At 37.8% G+C, this 20,369-nt stretch overlaps 1 protein-coding gene across 1 annotated transcript in view; it reads left to right on the forward strand.

The window, feature by feature from the left end:
- The window catches only part of OTOGL (otogelin like), a 100,606-nt gene that overhangs the window by 53,094 nt on the left and 27,143 nt on the right, over positions 1-20,369 (forward strand). The window contains exons 29-39 of the mRNA XM_068931286.1: positions 1,774-1,890; positions 4,700-4,856; positions 5,416-5,442; positions 8,640-8,807; positions 11,446-11,724; positions 12,338-12,455; positions 13,775-13,854; positions 14,803-15,060; positions 16,748-17,661; positions 18,902-19,079; positions 19,904-20,046. Coding sequence (XP_068787387.1) covers positions 1,774-1,890; positions 4,700-4,856; positions 5,416-5,442; positions 8,640-8,807; positions 11,446-11,724; positions 12,338-12,455; positions 13,775-13,854; positions 14,803-15,060; positions 16,748-17,661; positions 18,902-19,079; positions 19,904-20,046 — 2,439 coding nt within the window. The remainder of the gene's footprint in view (positions 1-1,773; positions 1,891-4,699; positions 4,857-5,415; positions 5,443-8,639; positions 8,808-11,445; positions 11,725-12,337; positions 12,456-13,774; positions 13,855-14,802; positions 15,061-16,747; positions 17,662-18,901; positions 19,080-19,903; positions 20,047-20,369) is intronic.

A 20,369-nucleotide genomic window follows, 5' to 3' on the forward strand; every position in this document is an offset into this window, starting at 1 on the left:
TTCCCTTAGCAAGATGTCTAGGGGACTTGGTTTTGAATCTGTTCTCTCCCTGACTCAGAAGAGGAAACTGAATGAAAATCTCTCACCTCGTGAAAGAATATGATGTCTATTTTGCTTTGGGAGAATGTTTTTGAGGTTTCTCTCCCTTAATATCTCCTTGTGGTTCTATTTTACTCCACATAAAATATTTAAATTGTGTGAGCAAGCAAGGGAAATGTGTAGTGTGGTGGTTATGCCACTCATCTGTAAGGTGATACTTAAAAAAAACATATAGTTACTTTATATGAAGTTTATATGAACTGTTGACAACTTAGTAAATGGAGGCCTGCGTTAGCAGAATTTTATGAAGGGTGCCTAGTTCTCCAATTTCACTGTTTCCTTTCTGAAAGAAATATTTGAAGAAGCAAATATGACTAGGATGTAGCGTTATCTCATGAAAATGAGAAAGATTTCAGTATGGGTTTCAATCCGCTAATATTTTTTTCAGTTTATCAGTTCAGTGGCTGATCTAAAAAAAAAAAAAAAAAAGGCATAGTGTTGGCACAGCCCGAATCCTAAGAGCTTCTAGGATTTCATGACCTCTGGTTAAGCACCCCAAACATGTACTTGTCTTTTTGCAGCTATATATTTTTGTAAAATATCATATAATCCTCTGACCTCTGTGGCTGCCAGAGCAGTCCTGAGAGTACTCTGAATTCAATACTGGCCTTGTAGGCAAGCCACACTCAGCCAGATTCAATATTTCCCCTGCCTTTGTGGTAGGGCATGTTAGCACTTTTTCAGAAAGGACCTTTGGCCTCCATAAAGATGTATCTAGGTCATCTCTTCTCCATAGGCTAAATACTGTAAGGGAATATATGATAGCTGGAGGCCTAGACCCCAACTATACCACCAGAAAACGTGCTTACATTGGCACTGTTAGGTATGGGATGTTTCCAAGGTTTCTGTCCTCTGGAAGTAGCAGCACATTCCCCCGGAGCATTGTCAGGGCAGCCGTAGAGGAAAGCAGTGTAGGTGGGCGACCATCCTAGAACTGAGACTGCACCGGGACATGCTAACACTGCCTACTAATCTATCATTGCTGCTTTCTGGGCATCTGCTCTGCACTGAGCGTGCAGTTTTGGATGAACTTGCATTTTCCAAGCTGAGTGTCATTTTGTTATTTTTTTTTGTCCATTTGTTTTTCTTCTTGAAGACAGACTTAAAGAAAGGGAGTTGCATCTCAGCCATTTTTGAGTTATCACGATGATCTTTGACTCTATTTTTTATGAGTTAGTTCGTTCCTACTGCTGCTTCTTTATTTGAACTTACAGGGCTAAAGTCATCTCTAGTGTGACTCCATTTAAAGTCAGTGCAAAACCACCAGGGATGGATTTGGCCCATATGTTTGTTTGTGATGTTACACTTGGTTGCTCTGGTAATGATTATGATGTGTCACAAAGAAAACATTTTGCCTGCATGCGCTGAGCAGGCAGCAGGAACATTTGAGTACTTAAGAACAAAACACACAGATTCTTTTTTGTGCAAATGTTTTTAATTAAAACAACAAATCAGGGAAAGGGAGTGCAGCTAAAGAGAACAGCATTTAAACTTTATTGTTATTTTCTGAATACATGAGTATTGAATTCTATATATATATATATATGTGTGTGTGTGTATATATGTGTGTATATATATATATATATATATAGTGTACCTGAGTCCATTGTAAACACATCTTTGTTTAAAAAGTTTGTGAGGTTTTTGTTTGTCTTTTTTTTTTTTTTTTTTAAGTGCAAGAGCCCAAATGAAACACTAAGACCGTGTGAGGTGCATCAAAGCAAGTTCCCTTATGCCAAAAAGGAATGCTCAATTTTATACAGTGATGTTTTTGCACCTTGTCGCAATGTGGTAAGCTCATTAAACATCCAAGATTTGTTCTTGTGTAAGAGAATGTTAAAGATCCAGTGATTAATTTCTTCCTCGCAGTGGGAATACCGTGGAGGATCTAAGTACAGCAGTGCAAGCATCTCTCTGTGGGTGGGCTATGTTTGTGCAGAGTTTGTTGTTCCTTTCAAGACTGGAGCCTAAACATTGTAGTGATAACTGGGAGTCATGAGTTACTAGACTGGATAATCAAGGTTCTGTTCTCTTTAGTTTTTTATTTGTATCTTCTATTTACATAGGTAACTAAATTTTTTCAGCTTTTGTATGTATTGTGGAAATCTAAACTAAACATTTGTATAATATGCCTACAGCTTATCTCACATGGTTTTCTTTTGTTAACTGTTCTACTCAATATGGAAAGAAATGTGAGAGTGTGAAATCTGGTCTTCAGAGCTATCAGTATTTTTAATTGGCTGGCAGCTTATAATTTCTGTTTATCAAAACTCTGAGGTATGTTTTCCCCATATCTGGCTGAGCTTGGGACTTAAGAGTTACAGGAATGTTCTTAAGCTCAGTCCATACAAGAGGAGAATGACAATAGCTTGTGTAGGAATCTTTTATTCCATTTTAGTCCACCCTTTATCAAAGCACGACATGCTCCGTACTTTTTTGCCTATTTCTGATTTTAGCCTCCCAAAAGGATTTAGTAATCAAAGGTGCTTTTTTTATACCTCTGCAGGCAAGAACCGCTTTGACTCTTTTGACTCAATCCTTGTTTTCTTTCTGACTAGGAATACAAATGAGATCATTAGATGACCCAGCTGAACCTCCTGACTTTCAGGATTGAAGTTTGATATCAACACGGTTAGGAATTTGCCTGAAGAGGAGGTTGTAGTAGCTTAATCCGGAAGATTTATAAATGTTGACTTTAGTTAGTATTCTAAGAATTTTTTGAGCGTGTGCCTGAAAACATAGTGATGAGTGTATTTTCAGAGTGGAAAGCAATAAATAAAAATGGAACCTTTGAGAGTCTTTAAGGAGCCATATTATACTAACTCATAAAGACAGATTTTTTTGGTCTTGAACTTTCATTTTCTGTATCTTACCCCTTTTGAGATTTAAATTTTCGAACATTATGCCAAGGATTTGGCATAATTGTTAAGACTAAATTCATATCAGGTGCAAAACAGGACATTCAGTTGGCAGTCAGGTATTTTCACATGCACATATCCATCTTGTCTGGAACAGTCTGCAAAGTAAATGACTTCCAGGTGTTTTTACAACCTGTTCATCAGTGTGAAAATATGGCCCTTATGAATGTAACGTGAAGTGAGCGACTATCAAGGAGATCTGTTTTCGCTACTGGCTGCGCAGTTAGGGAAGTAGATGCCGAGGGAATGGCACTGGGGGCATGGGAGGAACAGAAAGCTACGTAGGCATGGGTCTTGGTAGGCACTTGGAGCAGCTCTCTCACAAAGTCATTCCTGCCTTATAGGTGGCCAGGATGCTGCTGCACGTAGAGCAAGCTCCTCTCTATGAGGCTGGCGGGGCTGGCCTGCCCTGAGCTCAGGGTTCAGCTGAGGCTGGAAAACTCTCTCCCAGGGAGACAAAATCTTGCATCTCTGCCTGGCAGCAACTGATGGATTGCAGTTGGCCAGCTGAGCACTGAACTCAGCAGGGGCTGAGGAGCTGCGATACTTGCAGAAAAAAGGCCTTCCTTGTAACTCCTGAACTCAGCAAGAGCTTTGATCCAAGCTTCCCAGCTAGCCACAAAAACAAGATACTGCTGACCCAGAGATAGGCCATACCCTGGAGCCAGGGCTGCTATTTGGCAATTCCTGCAAAGGTATTGCTGCCATTTTCAATGGAGCTAACGCCTATGTGCCCACCCCAGTTGCTATGTCCATTTTCAAAAGAAAAAAAAAAAGTGAACAAGCAAAATGACACCTTTCCCAAATAAAGACAGAAAAACAATCTTATTATCACTGTCAGCTTCTAGCAACTGCCAGCTCAGGAGCTGCCTCAATATTTGAGAGGTGCTGCTTTGTTACTATGATGTTGTTTCTGTAGGGCTGATGTGCCATTCAAGTCCTCTAAAACTGAGCTAAATTAGAGTCTAAAATTGATTCTAAACTGAAGAACAGCAGTGTTTAAACATTACTCTGTGTTCAATAAGAACACTTTTTTTAAAAAGATTGCTCAAGATTACAGAAAAGATTATTTAAAAATAAGAACTAATGTTTCTGTTTTGTGCTGTTAGCTTTTGATTATCTATAGGATTTTATAGTTGGAAAGTGGATTTCTGAGCTAATGAAGATTTGAGGGAAAGAGTATTAAAATCTTAATAAATGTAGAAATATTTTTCTGTAAAATGTCACCAGTGAGCTTCCTTTTCCGGACCAAAAACCCCTTACAAATATGTATATTTTTGAAGTAAAATAAAATACTTGCTTTGTTGCAGCTCTGATTTTATTGTTATTTATGCAGAATTAACAGGATGACTGTAGGTGGCAGTATTTGCCTTATAAAAGCAGAATTACCAACCTCAATAAGCTCTTCAGAATTAAGAAGTAGCAAGCGTGTGGACAGTCGTATTTGTTAATACTCAATGATTAAAATTTTCTCTTGGCCTGTAATATAGGTAAAAATTGGTTGTTCTAAGTGTACTTTTCGTAAAGGAATATATCCAGACTTTAGAAAATGCGATGTTTTTGTTTTAAATTCTTTCAGTCAGTCCTTCCAGGTGCAGCACTCCTGCTGAAACTCTTACAACAGGAATTTGTAGAGCTAGTGCAATTGAATCACCTGGCCTCTTTCTTATTTCTTTCCCCAGATTGATGTTACTTCTTTTGTCAAAAACTGTCACACAGATACGTGTAACTGCAATCTTGGTGGGGACTGCGAGTGCTTGTGTACCAGTATTGCAGCTTATGCTCACAAATGTTGCCAGCAAGGAGCAGCGATTCACTGGCGGTCTCCTATGCTCTGTGGTATGTACCAGGTCTGAGCTCCTCCGGAGAAAGGGGTGTCTTTGGTCTTTCGCTGTTTCATGATGCAAATGTCTTGAAGTAAGACAGAAGCAGCTGGATGATAAATGTACTTCTTGTTTACATTTTCAAGCTGTCTGTGTCAGCTGTTAGTCTTATACATGTCAATTTACTGTCTTATTGAAGAAGATTGGCTGTGTTCAGGGTATGTTAGTGTGGGGGTTGTTTAAAAGGCAAAAGTATGTAAGATTTGAAGTACTTGAAAAATGCTGTGTGGGATTGCAAGCAGGTTTAGTGCATTTTACCTTTAATTCATAGTGAGAACAGTTCTCAGCTATAGAATAACTAGTGCTTCAGGTCTGCTGTCCTAGAACACCTAACTAAATACAGCTGTATGTCACTGAATAAAAGCCTCAGGAAGTAGTCACTGATTGAAGTACATTAAGGAGAATGAAACTTCCTCTAATCACAGTATATTTTACATTTTTAGGATCTCAGTGTGCTGGCACACAAGGATTCTGCTGCTACTTTTTAATAATTTTCCATTTTCTATTTTTTTTAGCTTATGACTGTGAATATTACAATCAAGGTATGTAGTATTCAGCATTACTTTCTGATTCATCCTCATTTTTATATAGCTTGTTGCACTTACCCTCCATATTTTGCAGCATGCTGTCTGACTAGCTATGTGCTGGTTGTTCAGACACTGATCACTCTAGAGTACAGAAGGGGATCTTTGATATATGTTCTCTTTTTATACAGTATGCTGTTTTGTGATCTTTATCTCTCTCTCAAAATTATTTTGTGTCCCCTTTAAAGAAAAAAAAAAGAAAGACGAAATATAATAAGAAAAAAAAATCTCAAGAGGCACTTCTCTTAAAGCAGTTCACTCAGGCTAACCTTGGAAGAAAGTATAGTTTGCTAGTTTCTCTCTGTAATGGGCCAGAATGATTTTTCAGTATTTCTGTTCTGGTATTCTGTTCAGTATTTCTGAGAGTTCAATGAGCTCAGCAAGTAAGCAAAGCAAGTGCCCTGAGGCTTTCTGCTGTGTATCCAGAGACAATGGTTGCATGGAAACAAGCATCCTAGCTGTAAGCAAAACCACACATCTGGCATCTCAGGTGAAACATGATACCTTCCACTGGAAAAATAAAATGCCTTATGGCTTGTACTTGGAAGACTCTGTTAGCAGTGTTGGAGGTTGTCTCTTTTCTCTGTTCTCTAGGGTAGGGTTACATAGTAACAGTCCCTTGAGTTCACTGAACGTTCAAGTCCATTTGAAAGGAGGGATGACTTGCATGAGCCTAGAATATTGTATGTCATTTGCCACATTTTCCTTGGCCATTTAACATCATTATGTCATTATACTGTTTTTTTTATAACCTGACCTCTGATCCATGAAAGGGTCTTTTACTCTGTGTATTTAGAGACAGTAAAACTTCACTGGAAGCAAGTGCATGCACGGACATGGCCTGTATAATCTTGAATTCCACAGGACAAAAATACTTTTTCCCACTGCCCTCCCACAGAAATCAACTTATAGGTTGCTTGGCTATTACCATTTTAATTTTCATTTCACTGAACTAATTGCTTTTGGTATGGTGAAATTGTGGAGTATTTTTCTTCAAAAATTAATGGTGTAGATATGCTTCATCTCTAATGATACTGAATTAAAAATTAATTTAGTATGATTTTTAGAAAAAATAGAAAACTTTCAAACTTTATGAATGTTTCTCACACGATGCAATTACCTTCTAAGTTTGCATTCTGAAGCGGCTTGCATTTAAATTAAAGACATGTAAAAGAGATTGCTTTGGTTCAATTAAGAATTCATTGATTGGCTTTTTCTAGCCCTAGTTTGGTATATGTACTTTTAACTGATCTCTTTTGCTTTTCATGGGTGAAAGTCAGAGGCCTCATTATGCTGAATGATCTTAGTATTCCCTACGTCTTAGCTCCTGAGCTTGTTGTTGTCAGTGTGACAAGAGAAGCATGACAAGGAAGTTTGTGTCTGCACTGTAAAATCCAGGACTGGGATTTCAATTTTTGAAATTGGTAGAGTAAAAGATTTTGTGCACAAATCTCACAAGCATTGTACCATAAAACAGCTTAAAATGAGTGATGTTCATGTAATTTCTGTGACGCACCCCATCTTAGATTTGGATGCCCTGAATGTTGATCATGGGAACAGAGATATTAAAAAGAAATGGAAACTTGGCTCACTGTGATGGTGTGAGTGTGACTTTCAATAGATCTTTTTTAGCAGCTCACATCCTGTGGTAAGCATCATACAGTAGGCAGATTTTCTTCTCCCTCAAAGGATCCGGTCCAGTACTTTTCAGCATGTAAATCCTGCTAGGTATACCAAACTTTCCATGATATTCCTTGTAATAGAGGATTGTGTCTTGTTTAAAAAGTAAAAAGAAAGTCAAGGATGACTTTGTGCATGTGTTGGCCGTCAAGTGCCACCTAAACACCTTTTGGGATGTAGGATGGCTCCTTCTCCAGCTCTGATTCTTTTTTTTGTTCTGCCTGATGTCAAATTGTGGAATTTTTATAGAAGCTTTATGGATTACAGCTCACACCTGCTTCTGCTGAAGTCACAGGCTAGGTATCTGTTAATTTAGAATGAAAAAAGCTAGATGATTTAGGATAAACAGCCTGTAATTGCCTTACCACTTTCTCTGTAGCAAGCTTGTGAGCTTCATATGCATGTGAGCTCCACCATAGTTTCCATATAAAAACAGTGGTGATTTTCATGCAGTTTTCTTCATAACTTGATGCCTAACTTCCTGCTGAGCCAAATCTCATTATTAGGAGCATTCCTTCCCTCTTGTGGCCATATTGGAATGGTGCTGTCCTAGGCTGGGAAAAGGGTTCAGCCCTTCCACTGAAAGGATTAAACGTGTTCACAAAACTTAGATTTTGCTTATTACTCACAAGCTAAGATTTTACAAGTATGCTGCTCTTGGTTCTTTCAGAGAGGTAAAGAGTGAAGATATCCTAACTCTGTGCGTGCGTGCGTGTGTGTGTGCGTGCGTGCGCGCGTGTGAAACCCTGTGCGTCTTTCAATCATGGCAGTAATAGCTCTCAAGGCTTGCTGTGGGGAGTGCAGGTGTAGTTTGGCAAGCAACATTTTGGCAGCGCTATGGTTTGAAGCAGTTGCCACTTGTATGTTAGCATGAGCTAACATGACTATGTGGTAAACCAGATTTGAAAATTTATCTGGTTATTATTCAGCTGGATAGGTTCACGGCCCAGGCTCTTGGGATGGCATAAGCAGGACAGTAGGAGGAAAGAAGCAAATGGTTTGTGGGAGAGGATGAACAAGACAAATGCTTAAGCATTATTGCTGTCAAAAGTTGAATCACAGCCTTATAATTTGAAAGCTGTAGCATCGGTGTCTGTTTGGGCACAATAATATTAGTTCTTCAGTTCATCTTCCAATCTGTAGAAATAAGGGCGTATAAAAGACTACATACCATAAAGAAGCAGCCTTACTTTCTTGTGCGAGTCATTGTGTGAAGATAGCTGCCTCCACTCTTTGGTGCTCACTTTGGTTATTTGTGTTTTGGACAGCAAACCAAGAATAAGGGAGTATGTTAAACAGGTAGATACAGACATATTCCAGCATAACACCTTGAGGCATTGAGCTGTAGTTCCAAAGTTATTTGATTCCAGGTATGGTGAACTATCCAAGGCAATATATTCTGTCAACTAAGACTAAGGTTTTGTATGTTATGCAAGTATGGTTATTTTTTAAAAATTTGATTTTTCTTCTCTTAGGGCTTGGAGAAGGACCGTATATTTTGGCAAGTTACGGACAGAATGATACAATTATAGGAGCTAACATATCCAGTAGAAGAATATTTCCCCTGCCTAGAACTGGAGCATACGGAAATGTATTTTTTAGTTTCATGATAACTCCAGGACTTTTCAAAGATAAAGATTTATGTAAGTGTTCTCAATGTTTTTTTTTAATGGCAATTCATATTTTTCAAACTATAGGAGTCATTTTTCGAGCATCTTCTTAACCACAAGAAGTGAGGAAATGAACATTCTAGTTTGGAGGAGGAATGCTGAATTTTTTGAAAAAAATATTGGCAAATCTAGCTGCCAGCTTTAAAGCTGCCTTAAAAAAATTATTTTTAGAAATATTACAAAATACAAGTGAACAGAGTTCCTTTGTGAGAAAAATGTAATTAGACTGTATAACTGGAAAACTTGGTATATGTAGCTAGCGAGTATCAGTTCTAAAGATGAATGCAGGAATATATTTGTCTCCAGTAGAGCCATTTCTGCTGCATCTTTCTTCTTTTGGAGGACTTTCAGTGTATTCTGAAACATGCAACTTAGAACACCGGCCTGTCTCCTATGTGATTGTTGTGCAGTATCTCAAGACAATATAGAGAAAAGTCTGCTTTAGCTAACAGCTATTTCTAAGCTCTATTTTTCACTTATCCAAAGTATACAACCAAAACTAAATATATTTAAATAGTTTTCCTTCTGCATTTCTTCACATCTGTTGGGTTTGTGCCACTGAAGTCAATACAGACTTTGCCACTGCTTTCTGTAGTTTAATTTGTTGAAAAAAATCCCAAACCCTCAGAAATCAAAAGAGCAGGGCTCTCTTTACAGTAAAAATTTCGAACTATATTCACAAGCAACTGACAATTTGGCAGTAGAGGAATTAGGTTTTTAGATATGATTTTGAAAGTGGAAAGTGTATAAAAGAGAAATTAATGAAGTCTTGTGAAATTCTCTAACAGATAAGCAAGGCTTTTGACACTGTCTCCCATCACATCCTCCTAGGTAAGCTCAGGAAGTGTGGGCTAGATTAGTGGAGAGTGAGGTGGATTGAGAACTGGCTGGATGGCCGAGCTCAGAGGGTTGTGGTGAATGGCGCAGAGTCAAGTTGGAGGCCTGTGGCTAGTGGTGTCCCCCAGGGGTCAGTCCTGGGCCCAGTCTTGTTCAACGTATTCATCCATGACCTGGAGGAAGGGACAGAGTGCACCCTCAGCAAGTTTGCTGAGGATACTAAACTGGGGGGAGAGGCTAACACACCAGAAGGCTGTGCTGCCATGCAGAGTGACCTGGACAGTTTGGAGAGTTGGGCGGAGAGGAACCTCCTGAAGTTCCACAAAGGCAAGTGCAAGGTCCTGCACGTAGGGAGGAATAACCCCAGGCACCAGGACAGGCTGGGGGCTGACCTGCTGGAAAGCAGCTCTGCAGAGAAGGACCTGGGAGTCCTGGTGGACAACAAGTTGAGCATGAGGCAGCAATGGGCCCTTGTGGCCAAGAAGGCCAATGGGATCCTGGGGTGCATGAGGCAGAGTGTTGCCAGCAGGTCGAGGGAGGTGATCCCGCCCCTCTCCTCAGCCCTGGTGAGGCCTCACCTGCAGTACTGTGTCCAGTTCTGGGCTCCCCAGGACAAGACAGACATGGCACTACTGGAGAGAGTCCAGCGGAGGGCTACCAAGATGATTAGAGGGCTGGAGCACCTCTCCTCTGAAGAAAGGCTGCAAGAGCTGGGCCTGTTCAGCCTGGAGAAGAGAAGATTGAGAGGTGATCTGATCAACGTGTATAAGTATCTGAAGGGGGAGTGTCAAGAGGATGAGGCCAGCCTCTTCTCCGTGGTGCCCAGCAACAAGACAAGAGGCAATGGGCAGAAACTGAACCACAGGAAGTTCCACCTAAACCTGAGAAAAAAATTCTTCACTGTGAGGGTGACAGAGCATTGGAACAGGTTGCCCAGAGAGGTAGTGGAGTCTCCTTCCCTGGAGATATTCAAAACCCGTCTGGATGTGATCCTGGGCAATCTGCTCTAGAGGACCCTGCTTGAGCCGGGGGGGATTGGACTAGATGATCTCCAGAGGTCCCTTCCAACCTAAACGGTTCTGTGATATAAGTAATGTCAGTAAAATATGCATTATATCTAGGCAGTTCACAGGTAGTTTTCATATCTGTAAGGGTTGAGATAGTATTTATATAAATTAAAGAAACGTGAAGATTTTATTCAAGTTGACAGTCAAATCTGATGTCAGCCTTCTTTTAAGTTTTGAAATTTTCAGCAAATTTTTTTCACTTTTGATTTCTAGGCGAGGGTAGAGCAAATACAAATATTTTGTGTAAGGTCATAGGTTTTCTTACTGTATTTCTGGAAGTGGCTGTGTGTAAAAATCATTGACCTTGAGGTGAAGTCAGGCTGTTCTTACAAAATGTGTGTAGTCTTATTTATTAACAAAATTTTGACACAGTTGAACTGTCAGATTTTTATCTGAATTTGAGAATAAATTGTCACAATTTGATAATGTCACAGTCTGAGACTGCTTCTGAATCATATTGAAGACTATCATATAGTCTAACTGATTATCTCTTTTGTGGGGGCTGGATTATGGTTATCATTTCAAGTTTCCTTTAGAGTCTGCAATTTTAACTTTTTTATGCTACATGGAAATGGAATATTTTTTATGAAGAGCAGTTATTTAAAATGAACTGATTAACAGCCAATATACAGTTTGTAACCTTGCTTTTAGATTTTTTTTTCTGTGAAAAGCTTACTGGTAATGGCCTTATATTTTGTTTCTCACAGCACTCTCCCTGGTTTCCCTTGAATCTGCTGAAAGACCAAACTACTACTTGTATGTACATGACAATGAAAGCATTGGGTTGGAACAGTGGCAGGCAAGTGCTTCCTTTCAGAGACAAGCCTCGTTCTTCCACCACCAAGGCCTCTGGAGTCCAGGATTCAGTGCCTTTGAAATGCATAGTAAAAAAGGCTTTTTCATCATTCTCACATCATCTGGTGTTAAAGTGGCAAAGTATGATGAGTCAGAAAAATTCAAACGTTCAAGTAGCTTTAGTATTGAAGGTAAGTTTTATATATTTCCCAGGAATAAGTAGTGTGTGTCTGTTTGCCTTCAGAGGGATTTTCTTTCATCCACAATAGTAACAAATACATTTTCTCCTCTTTTTAATTACTATTCTGTCCTTGTCTTCCATCCCACTTCCAAACGTCATTTCCAAATGTTTTCCAATATGAAGATCAGTCACTTCATCTTTGGACTACATTTTCATTGTTAATTCCTTCAAAATGAATGTGGCATGTCATAAGAGATTTGTGTTAATATCTTGTTAGTGAGCTACATATACCTATAAATGAATGGGGTAAGTGTGTTGCTTCTGAAACCAATAGTACATACACTATGTTTAATTAATTTTTAAATTTTTTAAACCAAATATTTTGTGAAGAGTGAATGACTGTTTGTACCTTTGATGCTTCAGTATCGTTTAACTTGATTGAATTTGAAATACTCATTCAAATGAGCAAAATCTCATCTATTTGGAAGTTCTTGAGAATTTCTGCACTTTGTTTTCAGCCTTTTATTTTTCTGAGCATCCTAACGCACACTGTAGAAGAGACTATAAATTTATACTTTATTGACTACACAGTGCATAAATTATACTTTTTCCTTATTTCTTAGAACTCAGTGCATCCGTACCTTATAGAAGGATTTGTGAATGGAGATATGAACCTTGTGCTCATCCCTGTTTTAAAACATGTAGGGATCCTGAAGGAATAGCATGTAAATTTCTTCCTCCGTAAGTCAGATTAAATTCAGTATTGCTAGCGTATTGTTTTATGTAATATGTGTACAGTATGTTTTCTGAAAGTTGCTACTGCTGCAGTGTTCATTAATTTTTACTCATCTAAATTTCAACAGCATTGCAACAAGAAGTGAGCAAGTATCACCAGTCATTTGAAACCGTTTGTAACAAGACTTTTGTGTCCCCATGATATATATTCCTGTTTATATGTGATCCTTAGACACAGCTAGGAACAAATAAAAAGCAGGTTTGCATTTAGCCTAGGGGATTAGCTTCTGGTAGTGCTACGTAGAAATCTATTTAGTGAAATGAAGATTGTTCCTTTCTGTGATGATATATTCATTCACACCACAAAAACCATGTTACTGTAAGAGACTACATCTTTAACCATGTCACTGTAACAGACTACATCTGCAGGTGTTTAAGGGACAGATCAAAACTTGAAAGAATAGTAAGGGTGAACTATGCCCTCTCCTGTAAAAAGATGGAATTTTATCATTAGAGATACAGATTGGCATGTTAGAAGGTATTTCACACTGCTGATACTAGTTTTCTAGTTATTAGTAGTGATAAGGTTTCCTGATCTCCTCTGACATCTGAAGAACCACAATTTTTTTAAAACAAATTAAAAAAAAGTTGTCTAAAATTCAAGGCACGAAGTCTGGTGGAAAAGAAAAGATACTTTGATTTTCAGCATATCTCCTTAGGCATATGCTGTTCATGGTTAGATATATTCCTAAAGCATGTTTCCTCTGTTGTATTCCTTAATTTTTTCCAGATGAGTACACCGATTGTTAATTTAATGATTTTCTCACTGAAGTACATTTAAAAAAAATTAAAAAAGTAAGGGAAGATAAGGAGTTATCTGCATTTTCCTACTCTGTGGTGGTACACAAGACTGAGAGACTTCTTATAAAGTAAATGTGAATACCTTAATGTCTCAAATATACATATCTGAGCAGTGTTCTTGTAGTGAAATTCTTGGGAATTCATGGGAAGTCTCATGGAAAACCTTTTTGCTTAGGTTAGGGATCTGAACTCACACAGGGTTGTCAGAAGCAGAATGTTCCAAAACTATCATGTATAGAGAATGGATTATTAATGATTTAGAAACAAAGTTAAGCTGTTCAATGTCTTATTGACCTTATTATGCCTCAAAATGCTCTGTGTTCTTCATTACGCTACAAATTTCTCAGAGCTCTGGCAGGAACACACTGAAATATCTCATTTTGCCAAATTGAATGAATTTAGAACTAATTTATATTTCTACTGTGCCGTTTCTGCTTTAGAAGTAACTATGCAATATTTTAAAGGGTTGAAGGATGCTTGCCACACTGTCCCAAAAACATGATCGTTGATGAGGTCACGCTTAAATGTGTTTATCCAGAAGACTGTAAGTATGTTTTTTTATTATGGTCTAGTCTTATAAATTGCTCTACATATCTGATTAAAGTTTGCAATCAAATGTACTTTGTTTTTGCTATTAAATGTTTTAACAAAGCATTCCTCTGTTGAAGAATGCCTCCCTGGGACATACACTGCATTCCCATTCATCTAAAATCCTACATCCAAGCAAGTCATACCTAAAGCTGAATTCATTCCTCTAACACTGAGTTAAACTCAGCCTTTTGTCACAGTGTTAGACTTGCTACAACTGTGATTTGGCCATATAACTGCTTTCATATAATATGTATATGAGAGAGATCCCAGATGGAAAAAATGCTGCTACAATGAAGAGTTCAGACTTTTCAGCTGGTGAACCACTAGTAACAAATCCAATGCATCTATTTCATAACTTCTGGTGTGTGAAGATATCACGTTATTCACTTATTTTTAGGATACTGTATTCTTTTACCATAATAATTACATTTTAATACACAGTCCTTTTTTACTTTATAAGTTTATTAATCACGTTTTGGCTGATATTTGTCAGTACTAAGTTTTCTCATGAAAACAATCGAGAGATACAAAAGAAGTTAACACATTGTTTAATCTGTTTGTTCCAAATATTTCACTAGCCTATATTTACAGAACTTTCCATAGAACTCCCTTACTGCTTCAAAACTCCTCTGCAAAATCCAGGTATAATAATAAAAAAATTAGCTACTCCATTTGCAAAGAAAAGTAGAAAAATTCTTGAGAGTCAGTTGAATTCTTTAAAGCCATCAGGCAACCTGAAACCCATATTCATTTTCTTTGCAGTCATTGACAAGTTAGCTTTTCAGCAAAATTACCCTCTAATTTGTTAATATTTAAATGAGACTAGAGTATAGATAGATATTGCTAATTTTGCTCTACCAATTATTCAGGAAAAAGAGTGAAACATGCATTTTCCTTTTAGGCATACGTGTGACACCCACGGAATCAGCAGCTGGAACAAAACCTTCATCATTAATCTCTCACACAGTTGCTACCATGGAGAGATTTCCTCAGACACCTCCTGTATTTGTTGCTATGGGGATTGAGCCAGCTGATGCCCAAATAACTGTGAAGACAGACATAACTCCAAGGGGAATGAATATGTCAGCGCAGTCCATTACAGACTTTTTTTCATTGGAATCGTCTAATGCAGCCACCTACTCTACATTTGCATTACCAAGTACAGTGGAGCCTTCTGATGTACCTCACGGCACAGCAAGCCCTTCTGTCCTTTCTATACTCACCTCTTCAACAGATTTTCCAACTGTTCTTCAAACATCAGTAGTCACATCACATACTGTCAGTTCTACTGCATCTATAACTTTACCCAGTAGAGTAGCAACTCCAACAACCCATGTTTTTACCCCACTCAGTGCCAGTCCTGTTCCAACACGTTCTGCGTTGCTAATGCCCATTTCCCTAGTTGTAGTACCATTTCCACTTGAATCATTAACCACTCAGGTAGGAACTGCTCCTACTACCACAACTTTAACAACTTTAACCTCCAAACTATCTTTTATAACTTCTGAGCTGCCTACGGGGATTTGGAGAAGCAGGCGTCCTTCAGTAAGTCGTTCTTAGGGATCAGCAGTATCTTCTGAAATGTTGTCTTTTTGCTTTGCTGGCTGGTAGAGCAACTTTCACAAGACCCACGTTTCTTCTAGGTTCACAGTTTACACTAAGTGCATCTACTTCTTCTATATCTTCTTTGTCTGTACCTGTAGTTCACCCAGAATCCATTTCTGCGCTGACTTAAACTGCTCCTCAAATTCTGAGTACTTCTAGGTTTACTAGCTTTGAGACAATTGTTCCTCAATTAATGACACCTTCGTGTTTGGAAATAGCAAAAGCCTTATCTAAAACTTCTCTTAGATCATTAAATACTAGCTCTTTAGCTAGTTTTTCTCCAAAGCCATTTTTATCTTCAATGACAATTCAAGTGACTGTTCCCAAACAGATATCTCCATTAAGGAAAGGCAGTATTTCTCCTGCTCTGCCCATAAAGACTGGATCTTCACCTCACGTTGCTTCTCAAATCCCTATAAACGCTTCTTTGAATCCTTCTGTAACGCGCACAGTATCTATACCAGTGCCTTCTCTGATTACCTGCCTGAAACCCAAAGCTGTGGGAGGGATCACTGTTGTCTCGAAGAATCTTTATAAAGAACCTTCCACTACTTCAATATTTCTTATAGTCAATCCTGAAATCTCTGATGTGTCTATAGCAAGTAACAGCCTCAACAGAAAATAAATATGGGGTGCACACTGACTCCTTTTCATTGTCATCCTTTTCTAAAAAGCCAAAGAAATCCATTAGTTCTACAGTCTTCCCTGTTAGGACATTGGTATTACCTCTAAATGTTTCATTAATAACCACTTCAAAAATTACAGAATACCCAAGCAGTCCACGTACAGAATTGAAAACCGCCCCTGTGGCACAAAAAGCAGACACTTGACTTTCTAAAGAACCTTCTCTTACAAGTTCATCATCTTTATTTACAGTCTTGTTATCAACATCAGTACCATCTTCTGTAACATCCTATACTTTGAGTTCTTCATTGATTCCCATATCTGGTAGGACATCTTCATTAACACAAAATATAACTGTTAGCCAAGTGTCACTTTCATCTCTAGATACACAGGAACCTCAAAAGTCCTGTTGTAGATTTTGCAACCCCTTCTGTAGATTTTTCTACATTCACTTAAAACACAAGACCTTCTACTAGCCATTCAGCAGCGCTAAAAACATCCATTATAATGTCCTATTTACTAACACCTAAAACTCCTGAAATCGCCTTAGAAAGCCAGTAGGGTCTCTATGTCTTCACCTTCTGCTAAGACCACTCATATCTTTACTGTTTCTCTAGGAAAGCAGAGTTCTTCAGTGAATTCTTCAGCAGAAGATGGAACAAAATCGATCATGTCAGATGGAAGCATCACTCAATCCACTACACCGCTGACCATGAACATAACTGTGAATGCTACATCCTTAAAAACAGGTTATATTTTTGCAAAAACACTACCTTCAGCCACTTTATTAGTTACTTCTGGCACTACTGTACCCCCTAGGATTACTACAAAACCCACAGATTCTTCTGTTGCTGACTTGAAATTTTATATGGCTTCAGCTTCAGTTCCTGCTACCACAGAAATACCTATGTATGTGTCACATAAATTTTTATTTACTTCTCCACCATCTCAAGTTTCACAAAGCACTAAAGAAACACTAAAAACGACAATCATGAAAACAGCTGGTGCTGCAAGTCCATTTTCACAGATGAAGAGTACCTCGTTTACGGCTTCAGAATTTAAATATGCAACCTCATTTGAAAAAACTGCAGATCTTTTAGAAAGCAGTCAGACTTTAAATATGCAAAGGAATGTCACCAAGACAAAGTCGACCAGTACTGAGAAATCTTCTGTGCCCTATTTGACAGCATTTGCAGTTCAGAGTTTGCCTTTTTCAAGTAAAATTGACACAACTTCAGTAAAATCTCTCTCTCTTTCTGAAGTCTCAGATGTAACAACATCAGATTGGTTTAAAATTGTAACACGGAGAACTGTCAAACCCTATTTTAATTTAACAGAGCCCACAGAGTTGCAGAATGGAACTATAACAAACTTATCTCATTCTAGCGGTGAAATTATTTTGCCTTCCTCTTCAGTGCCTGTGCAGACACAGGCTTCTCTGGCAAGCGCAAAAGCAATGACAGTTATAGCTGACCAGGCTTTCTCTGGTACATTGATGCATACATTGATGTCTACATCTTCTGAATGTGTGGTATGATAAGTTTTATTTGCCCCTGTGTGTTAATATATACGTTGCTTTTCAATCCGTTTTTTATGCCATGCATGATATATCAGAGATTTTAAGTATAACAAAATATCTTCCAATTTTGTTTTTATTTTTGCATTTTAAAATAATGAATTATTCGTAGAGGATTGTTGTATCTGTTCTTTTAACTGCTGTAGTATATTCTGCAACTTGGATGTATTGCTCTGGAAAAATTAGCTGTTAAAGCTATGTGCTGATTCTAGATAGTATATAATAAAACATGTAACAGATAATATTTTTAGGTACAGGAGGAGCCATAACCCATTTTGGGTTAATTGCTGGCATGTTTTTGCATGATCTTACCTTTTTTTTTTTTTTTTAATTTCTTTGTGATAGGGTTTTAAATGATGGGAATGCATGATCACTATTTCTTAAAATGCTTTGAGTCCTTACTGAATGTGATAGGTAGCCTCAACAGATAACACTTTATAGAGCGTTCCACCAAAATAGGTGCAATAGGAAGGATGTGGGATAGATGGGTGTGGATCCACAAAGCAGTCACCTGTAACAACTACAAATAAGCAATTCTTCCCAAAATAACTGATGGAACTATCAAGACCTACAACGTAATTAATCTTGCATAGAAGAGTTAGACATTCTGCATCTAAATTGTAAAACATTTTTGCCTCTCCCAAGCCTTGTGGACTTGCTGGTCTCAAGGATTGACTAGGTGAATTATCTTTAGATTTCCACTTATTTTTAATGTAATTTATTTTATTGCTATCTTTATTTTTATATGTATTTAGCCTCTTAGAGAAAGAGCTACTTTGTTCTGTTTGGTGTTTTGGTTATTTGGGGGCCTTTTCCTTCTTAGCAGTAGCATGCAAAATATTGAATTAATATTCAGTAGAATATTGAATTGACCATATTTCATGAGTTAACTGAGTCCCTGTCTAGAGCACAAAATTGCCTGTGATAGACCTAAAGGGTATGGCTTGGTTGCTGATATCCTATGCATCTTCTGGTGTTCAAAAGCAAAAGCGCATGTGAGCATATGCTATATCTAAAGGCGCATGGCAAAAGAGTATTTTAGTCTAGCTACCGGACCTAGTGATGCATACATATCGGGGGTGACATAGAGATGATAATTCTGTCTCAGGGTGGGGCAACGAACTAGTGATCACTAGGACTTTGTAACTGCTGTGAATGCGAAGTTGATTCTGTTTTTTTTTCCCTTACGTGATAGCCAAGATACCTTGAACCTGTTGACAAATGTAGCCAGTATGTATGTCTTAATATGGTTTGGATGTTATACAACCTTTCAAAGAACTGCCCTAGAGACGTGCAGAAGCCAGACTGTGGTTTTCGAGGAATGCCATTTCAAGTTAACACTGATAGTTGTTGCCCAGAATGGGAATGTCCCTGTAAGTAATTTTCAAATGATAACATAAAGGTTTGCTACCGTGGGAAGATGAGGTTTCATGCCAAAATTAATTTAAAAGAGCTGTTTTGGGTCTCGTCAGCAAAACAGAATGAAATGTAGTGAATATTCTGGTGTTTTTGAATTAACGTTCGTGAGTGTCAAAATATTTTACTTTGAATGAAAATACTGAGATGAAATGTATTATCGTTTCCCACGATAGAAACTCTTCAGGGTTTCTATCAGTAGAAAATGTTGAGATACCACAATTTTGTCTAGACTAGAGGAGAAAATTAAATATTGGCCTTTTCTGAAAGATAGAACCCCAAAATTTAAGTTAGATCTAGCTGGAGTTTTTACTTATATTTTGAAACTGTAAAGATTGGCAGCAGACTGTCTGCCAAAGGAACAAAAAGGCCATAGAAAAGTCATATTAAAAATTTTGCAGCATTAGTGACACTCATATCACATTTCTTAATATTTGCATCAAGACAGAACAGATAAGTCTCTTGTTATCAGTAGCTCACACAAGTTGTATATTTTAACGCATATATTTCATCTGACAGTATACAGATTCATTCACCTTATCTATAAAATGTTGACATAAGTGAAAACTTTCACCAGTTTAAACTTTATCTCCTACCCTGGGCACATATCATCACTGAACTAAAGATACTTGCTTCTCCTTATGGCTCAGTATAGCATCAGCAGGGGAATTCCAAAAAGCAGTGGCAAGATTTTACTTATATAAACGTACCTTATAAAAAGCAATACTGCTAATTTTTTTTTTTTTGGTGGTGACTTCATTAAATGACAGTTCTTTTTTAGGTCAATGTTCTGTACTGTCTGAGCTGAGTGTTATTACATTTGATGGAAACAACATAGCCCTCTGTAACATGGCTTCCTACGTTTTAGTCAAGCTGCCAGAAGAAATTATTGTTGCTCATATTGAAAAATGTCCTGCTAATCAAGTAAGAAGCTTGCATACTGTCTCAGTTTCTTTAATTTTAGTTTTATACACGTGAAAGAAATTTTACCAAAATGTTGCATTCATAACTTTCAGTAAAAGTGGTACCCATTGGAAAATGGCAAGCTATTTCATTTTCAAAGAGTATGTTTCCTTATAATGTCTAAACAAAACAATTTCCTTCCGGTTAAATAGTAATTGTATTACATTATACAGAAATTTAAGTGTAGGTTCTTTTTTAATTATTAGGTGTTGGATTCAGTAGTTTGATTTGCATCTGGGGTTTATCAGCAAACAGTTCTATCAGAATTAGTAACTATTAAGCTT

The sequence above is a fragment of the Struthio camelus genome, chromosome 1 (genome assembly GCF_040807025.1).
Source record: "Struthio camelus isolate bStrCam1 chromosome 1, bStrCam1.hap1, whole genome shotgun sequence".
In the NCBI taxonomy this organism is placed as follows: domain Eukaryota; kingdom Metazoa; phylum Chordata; class Aves; order Struthioniformes; family Struthionidae; genus Struthio; species Struthio camelus.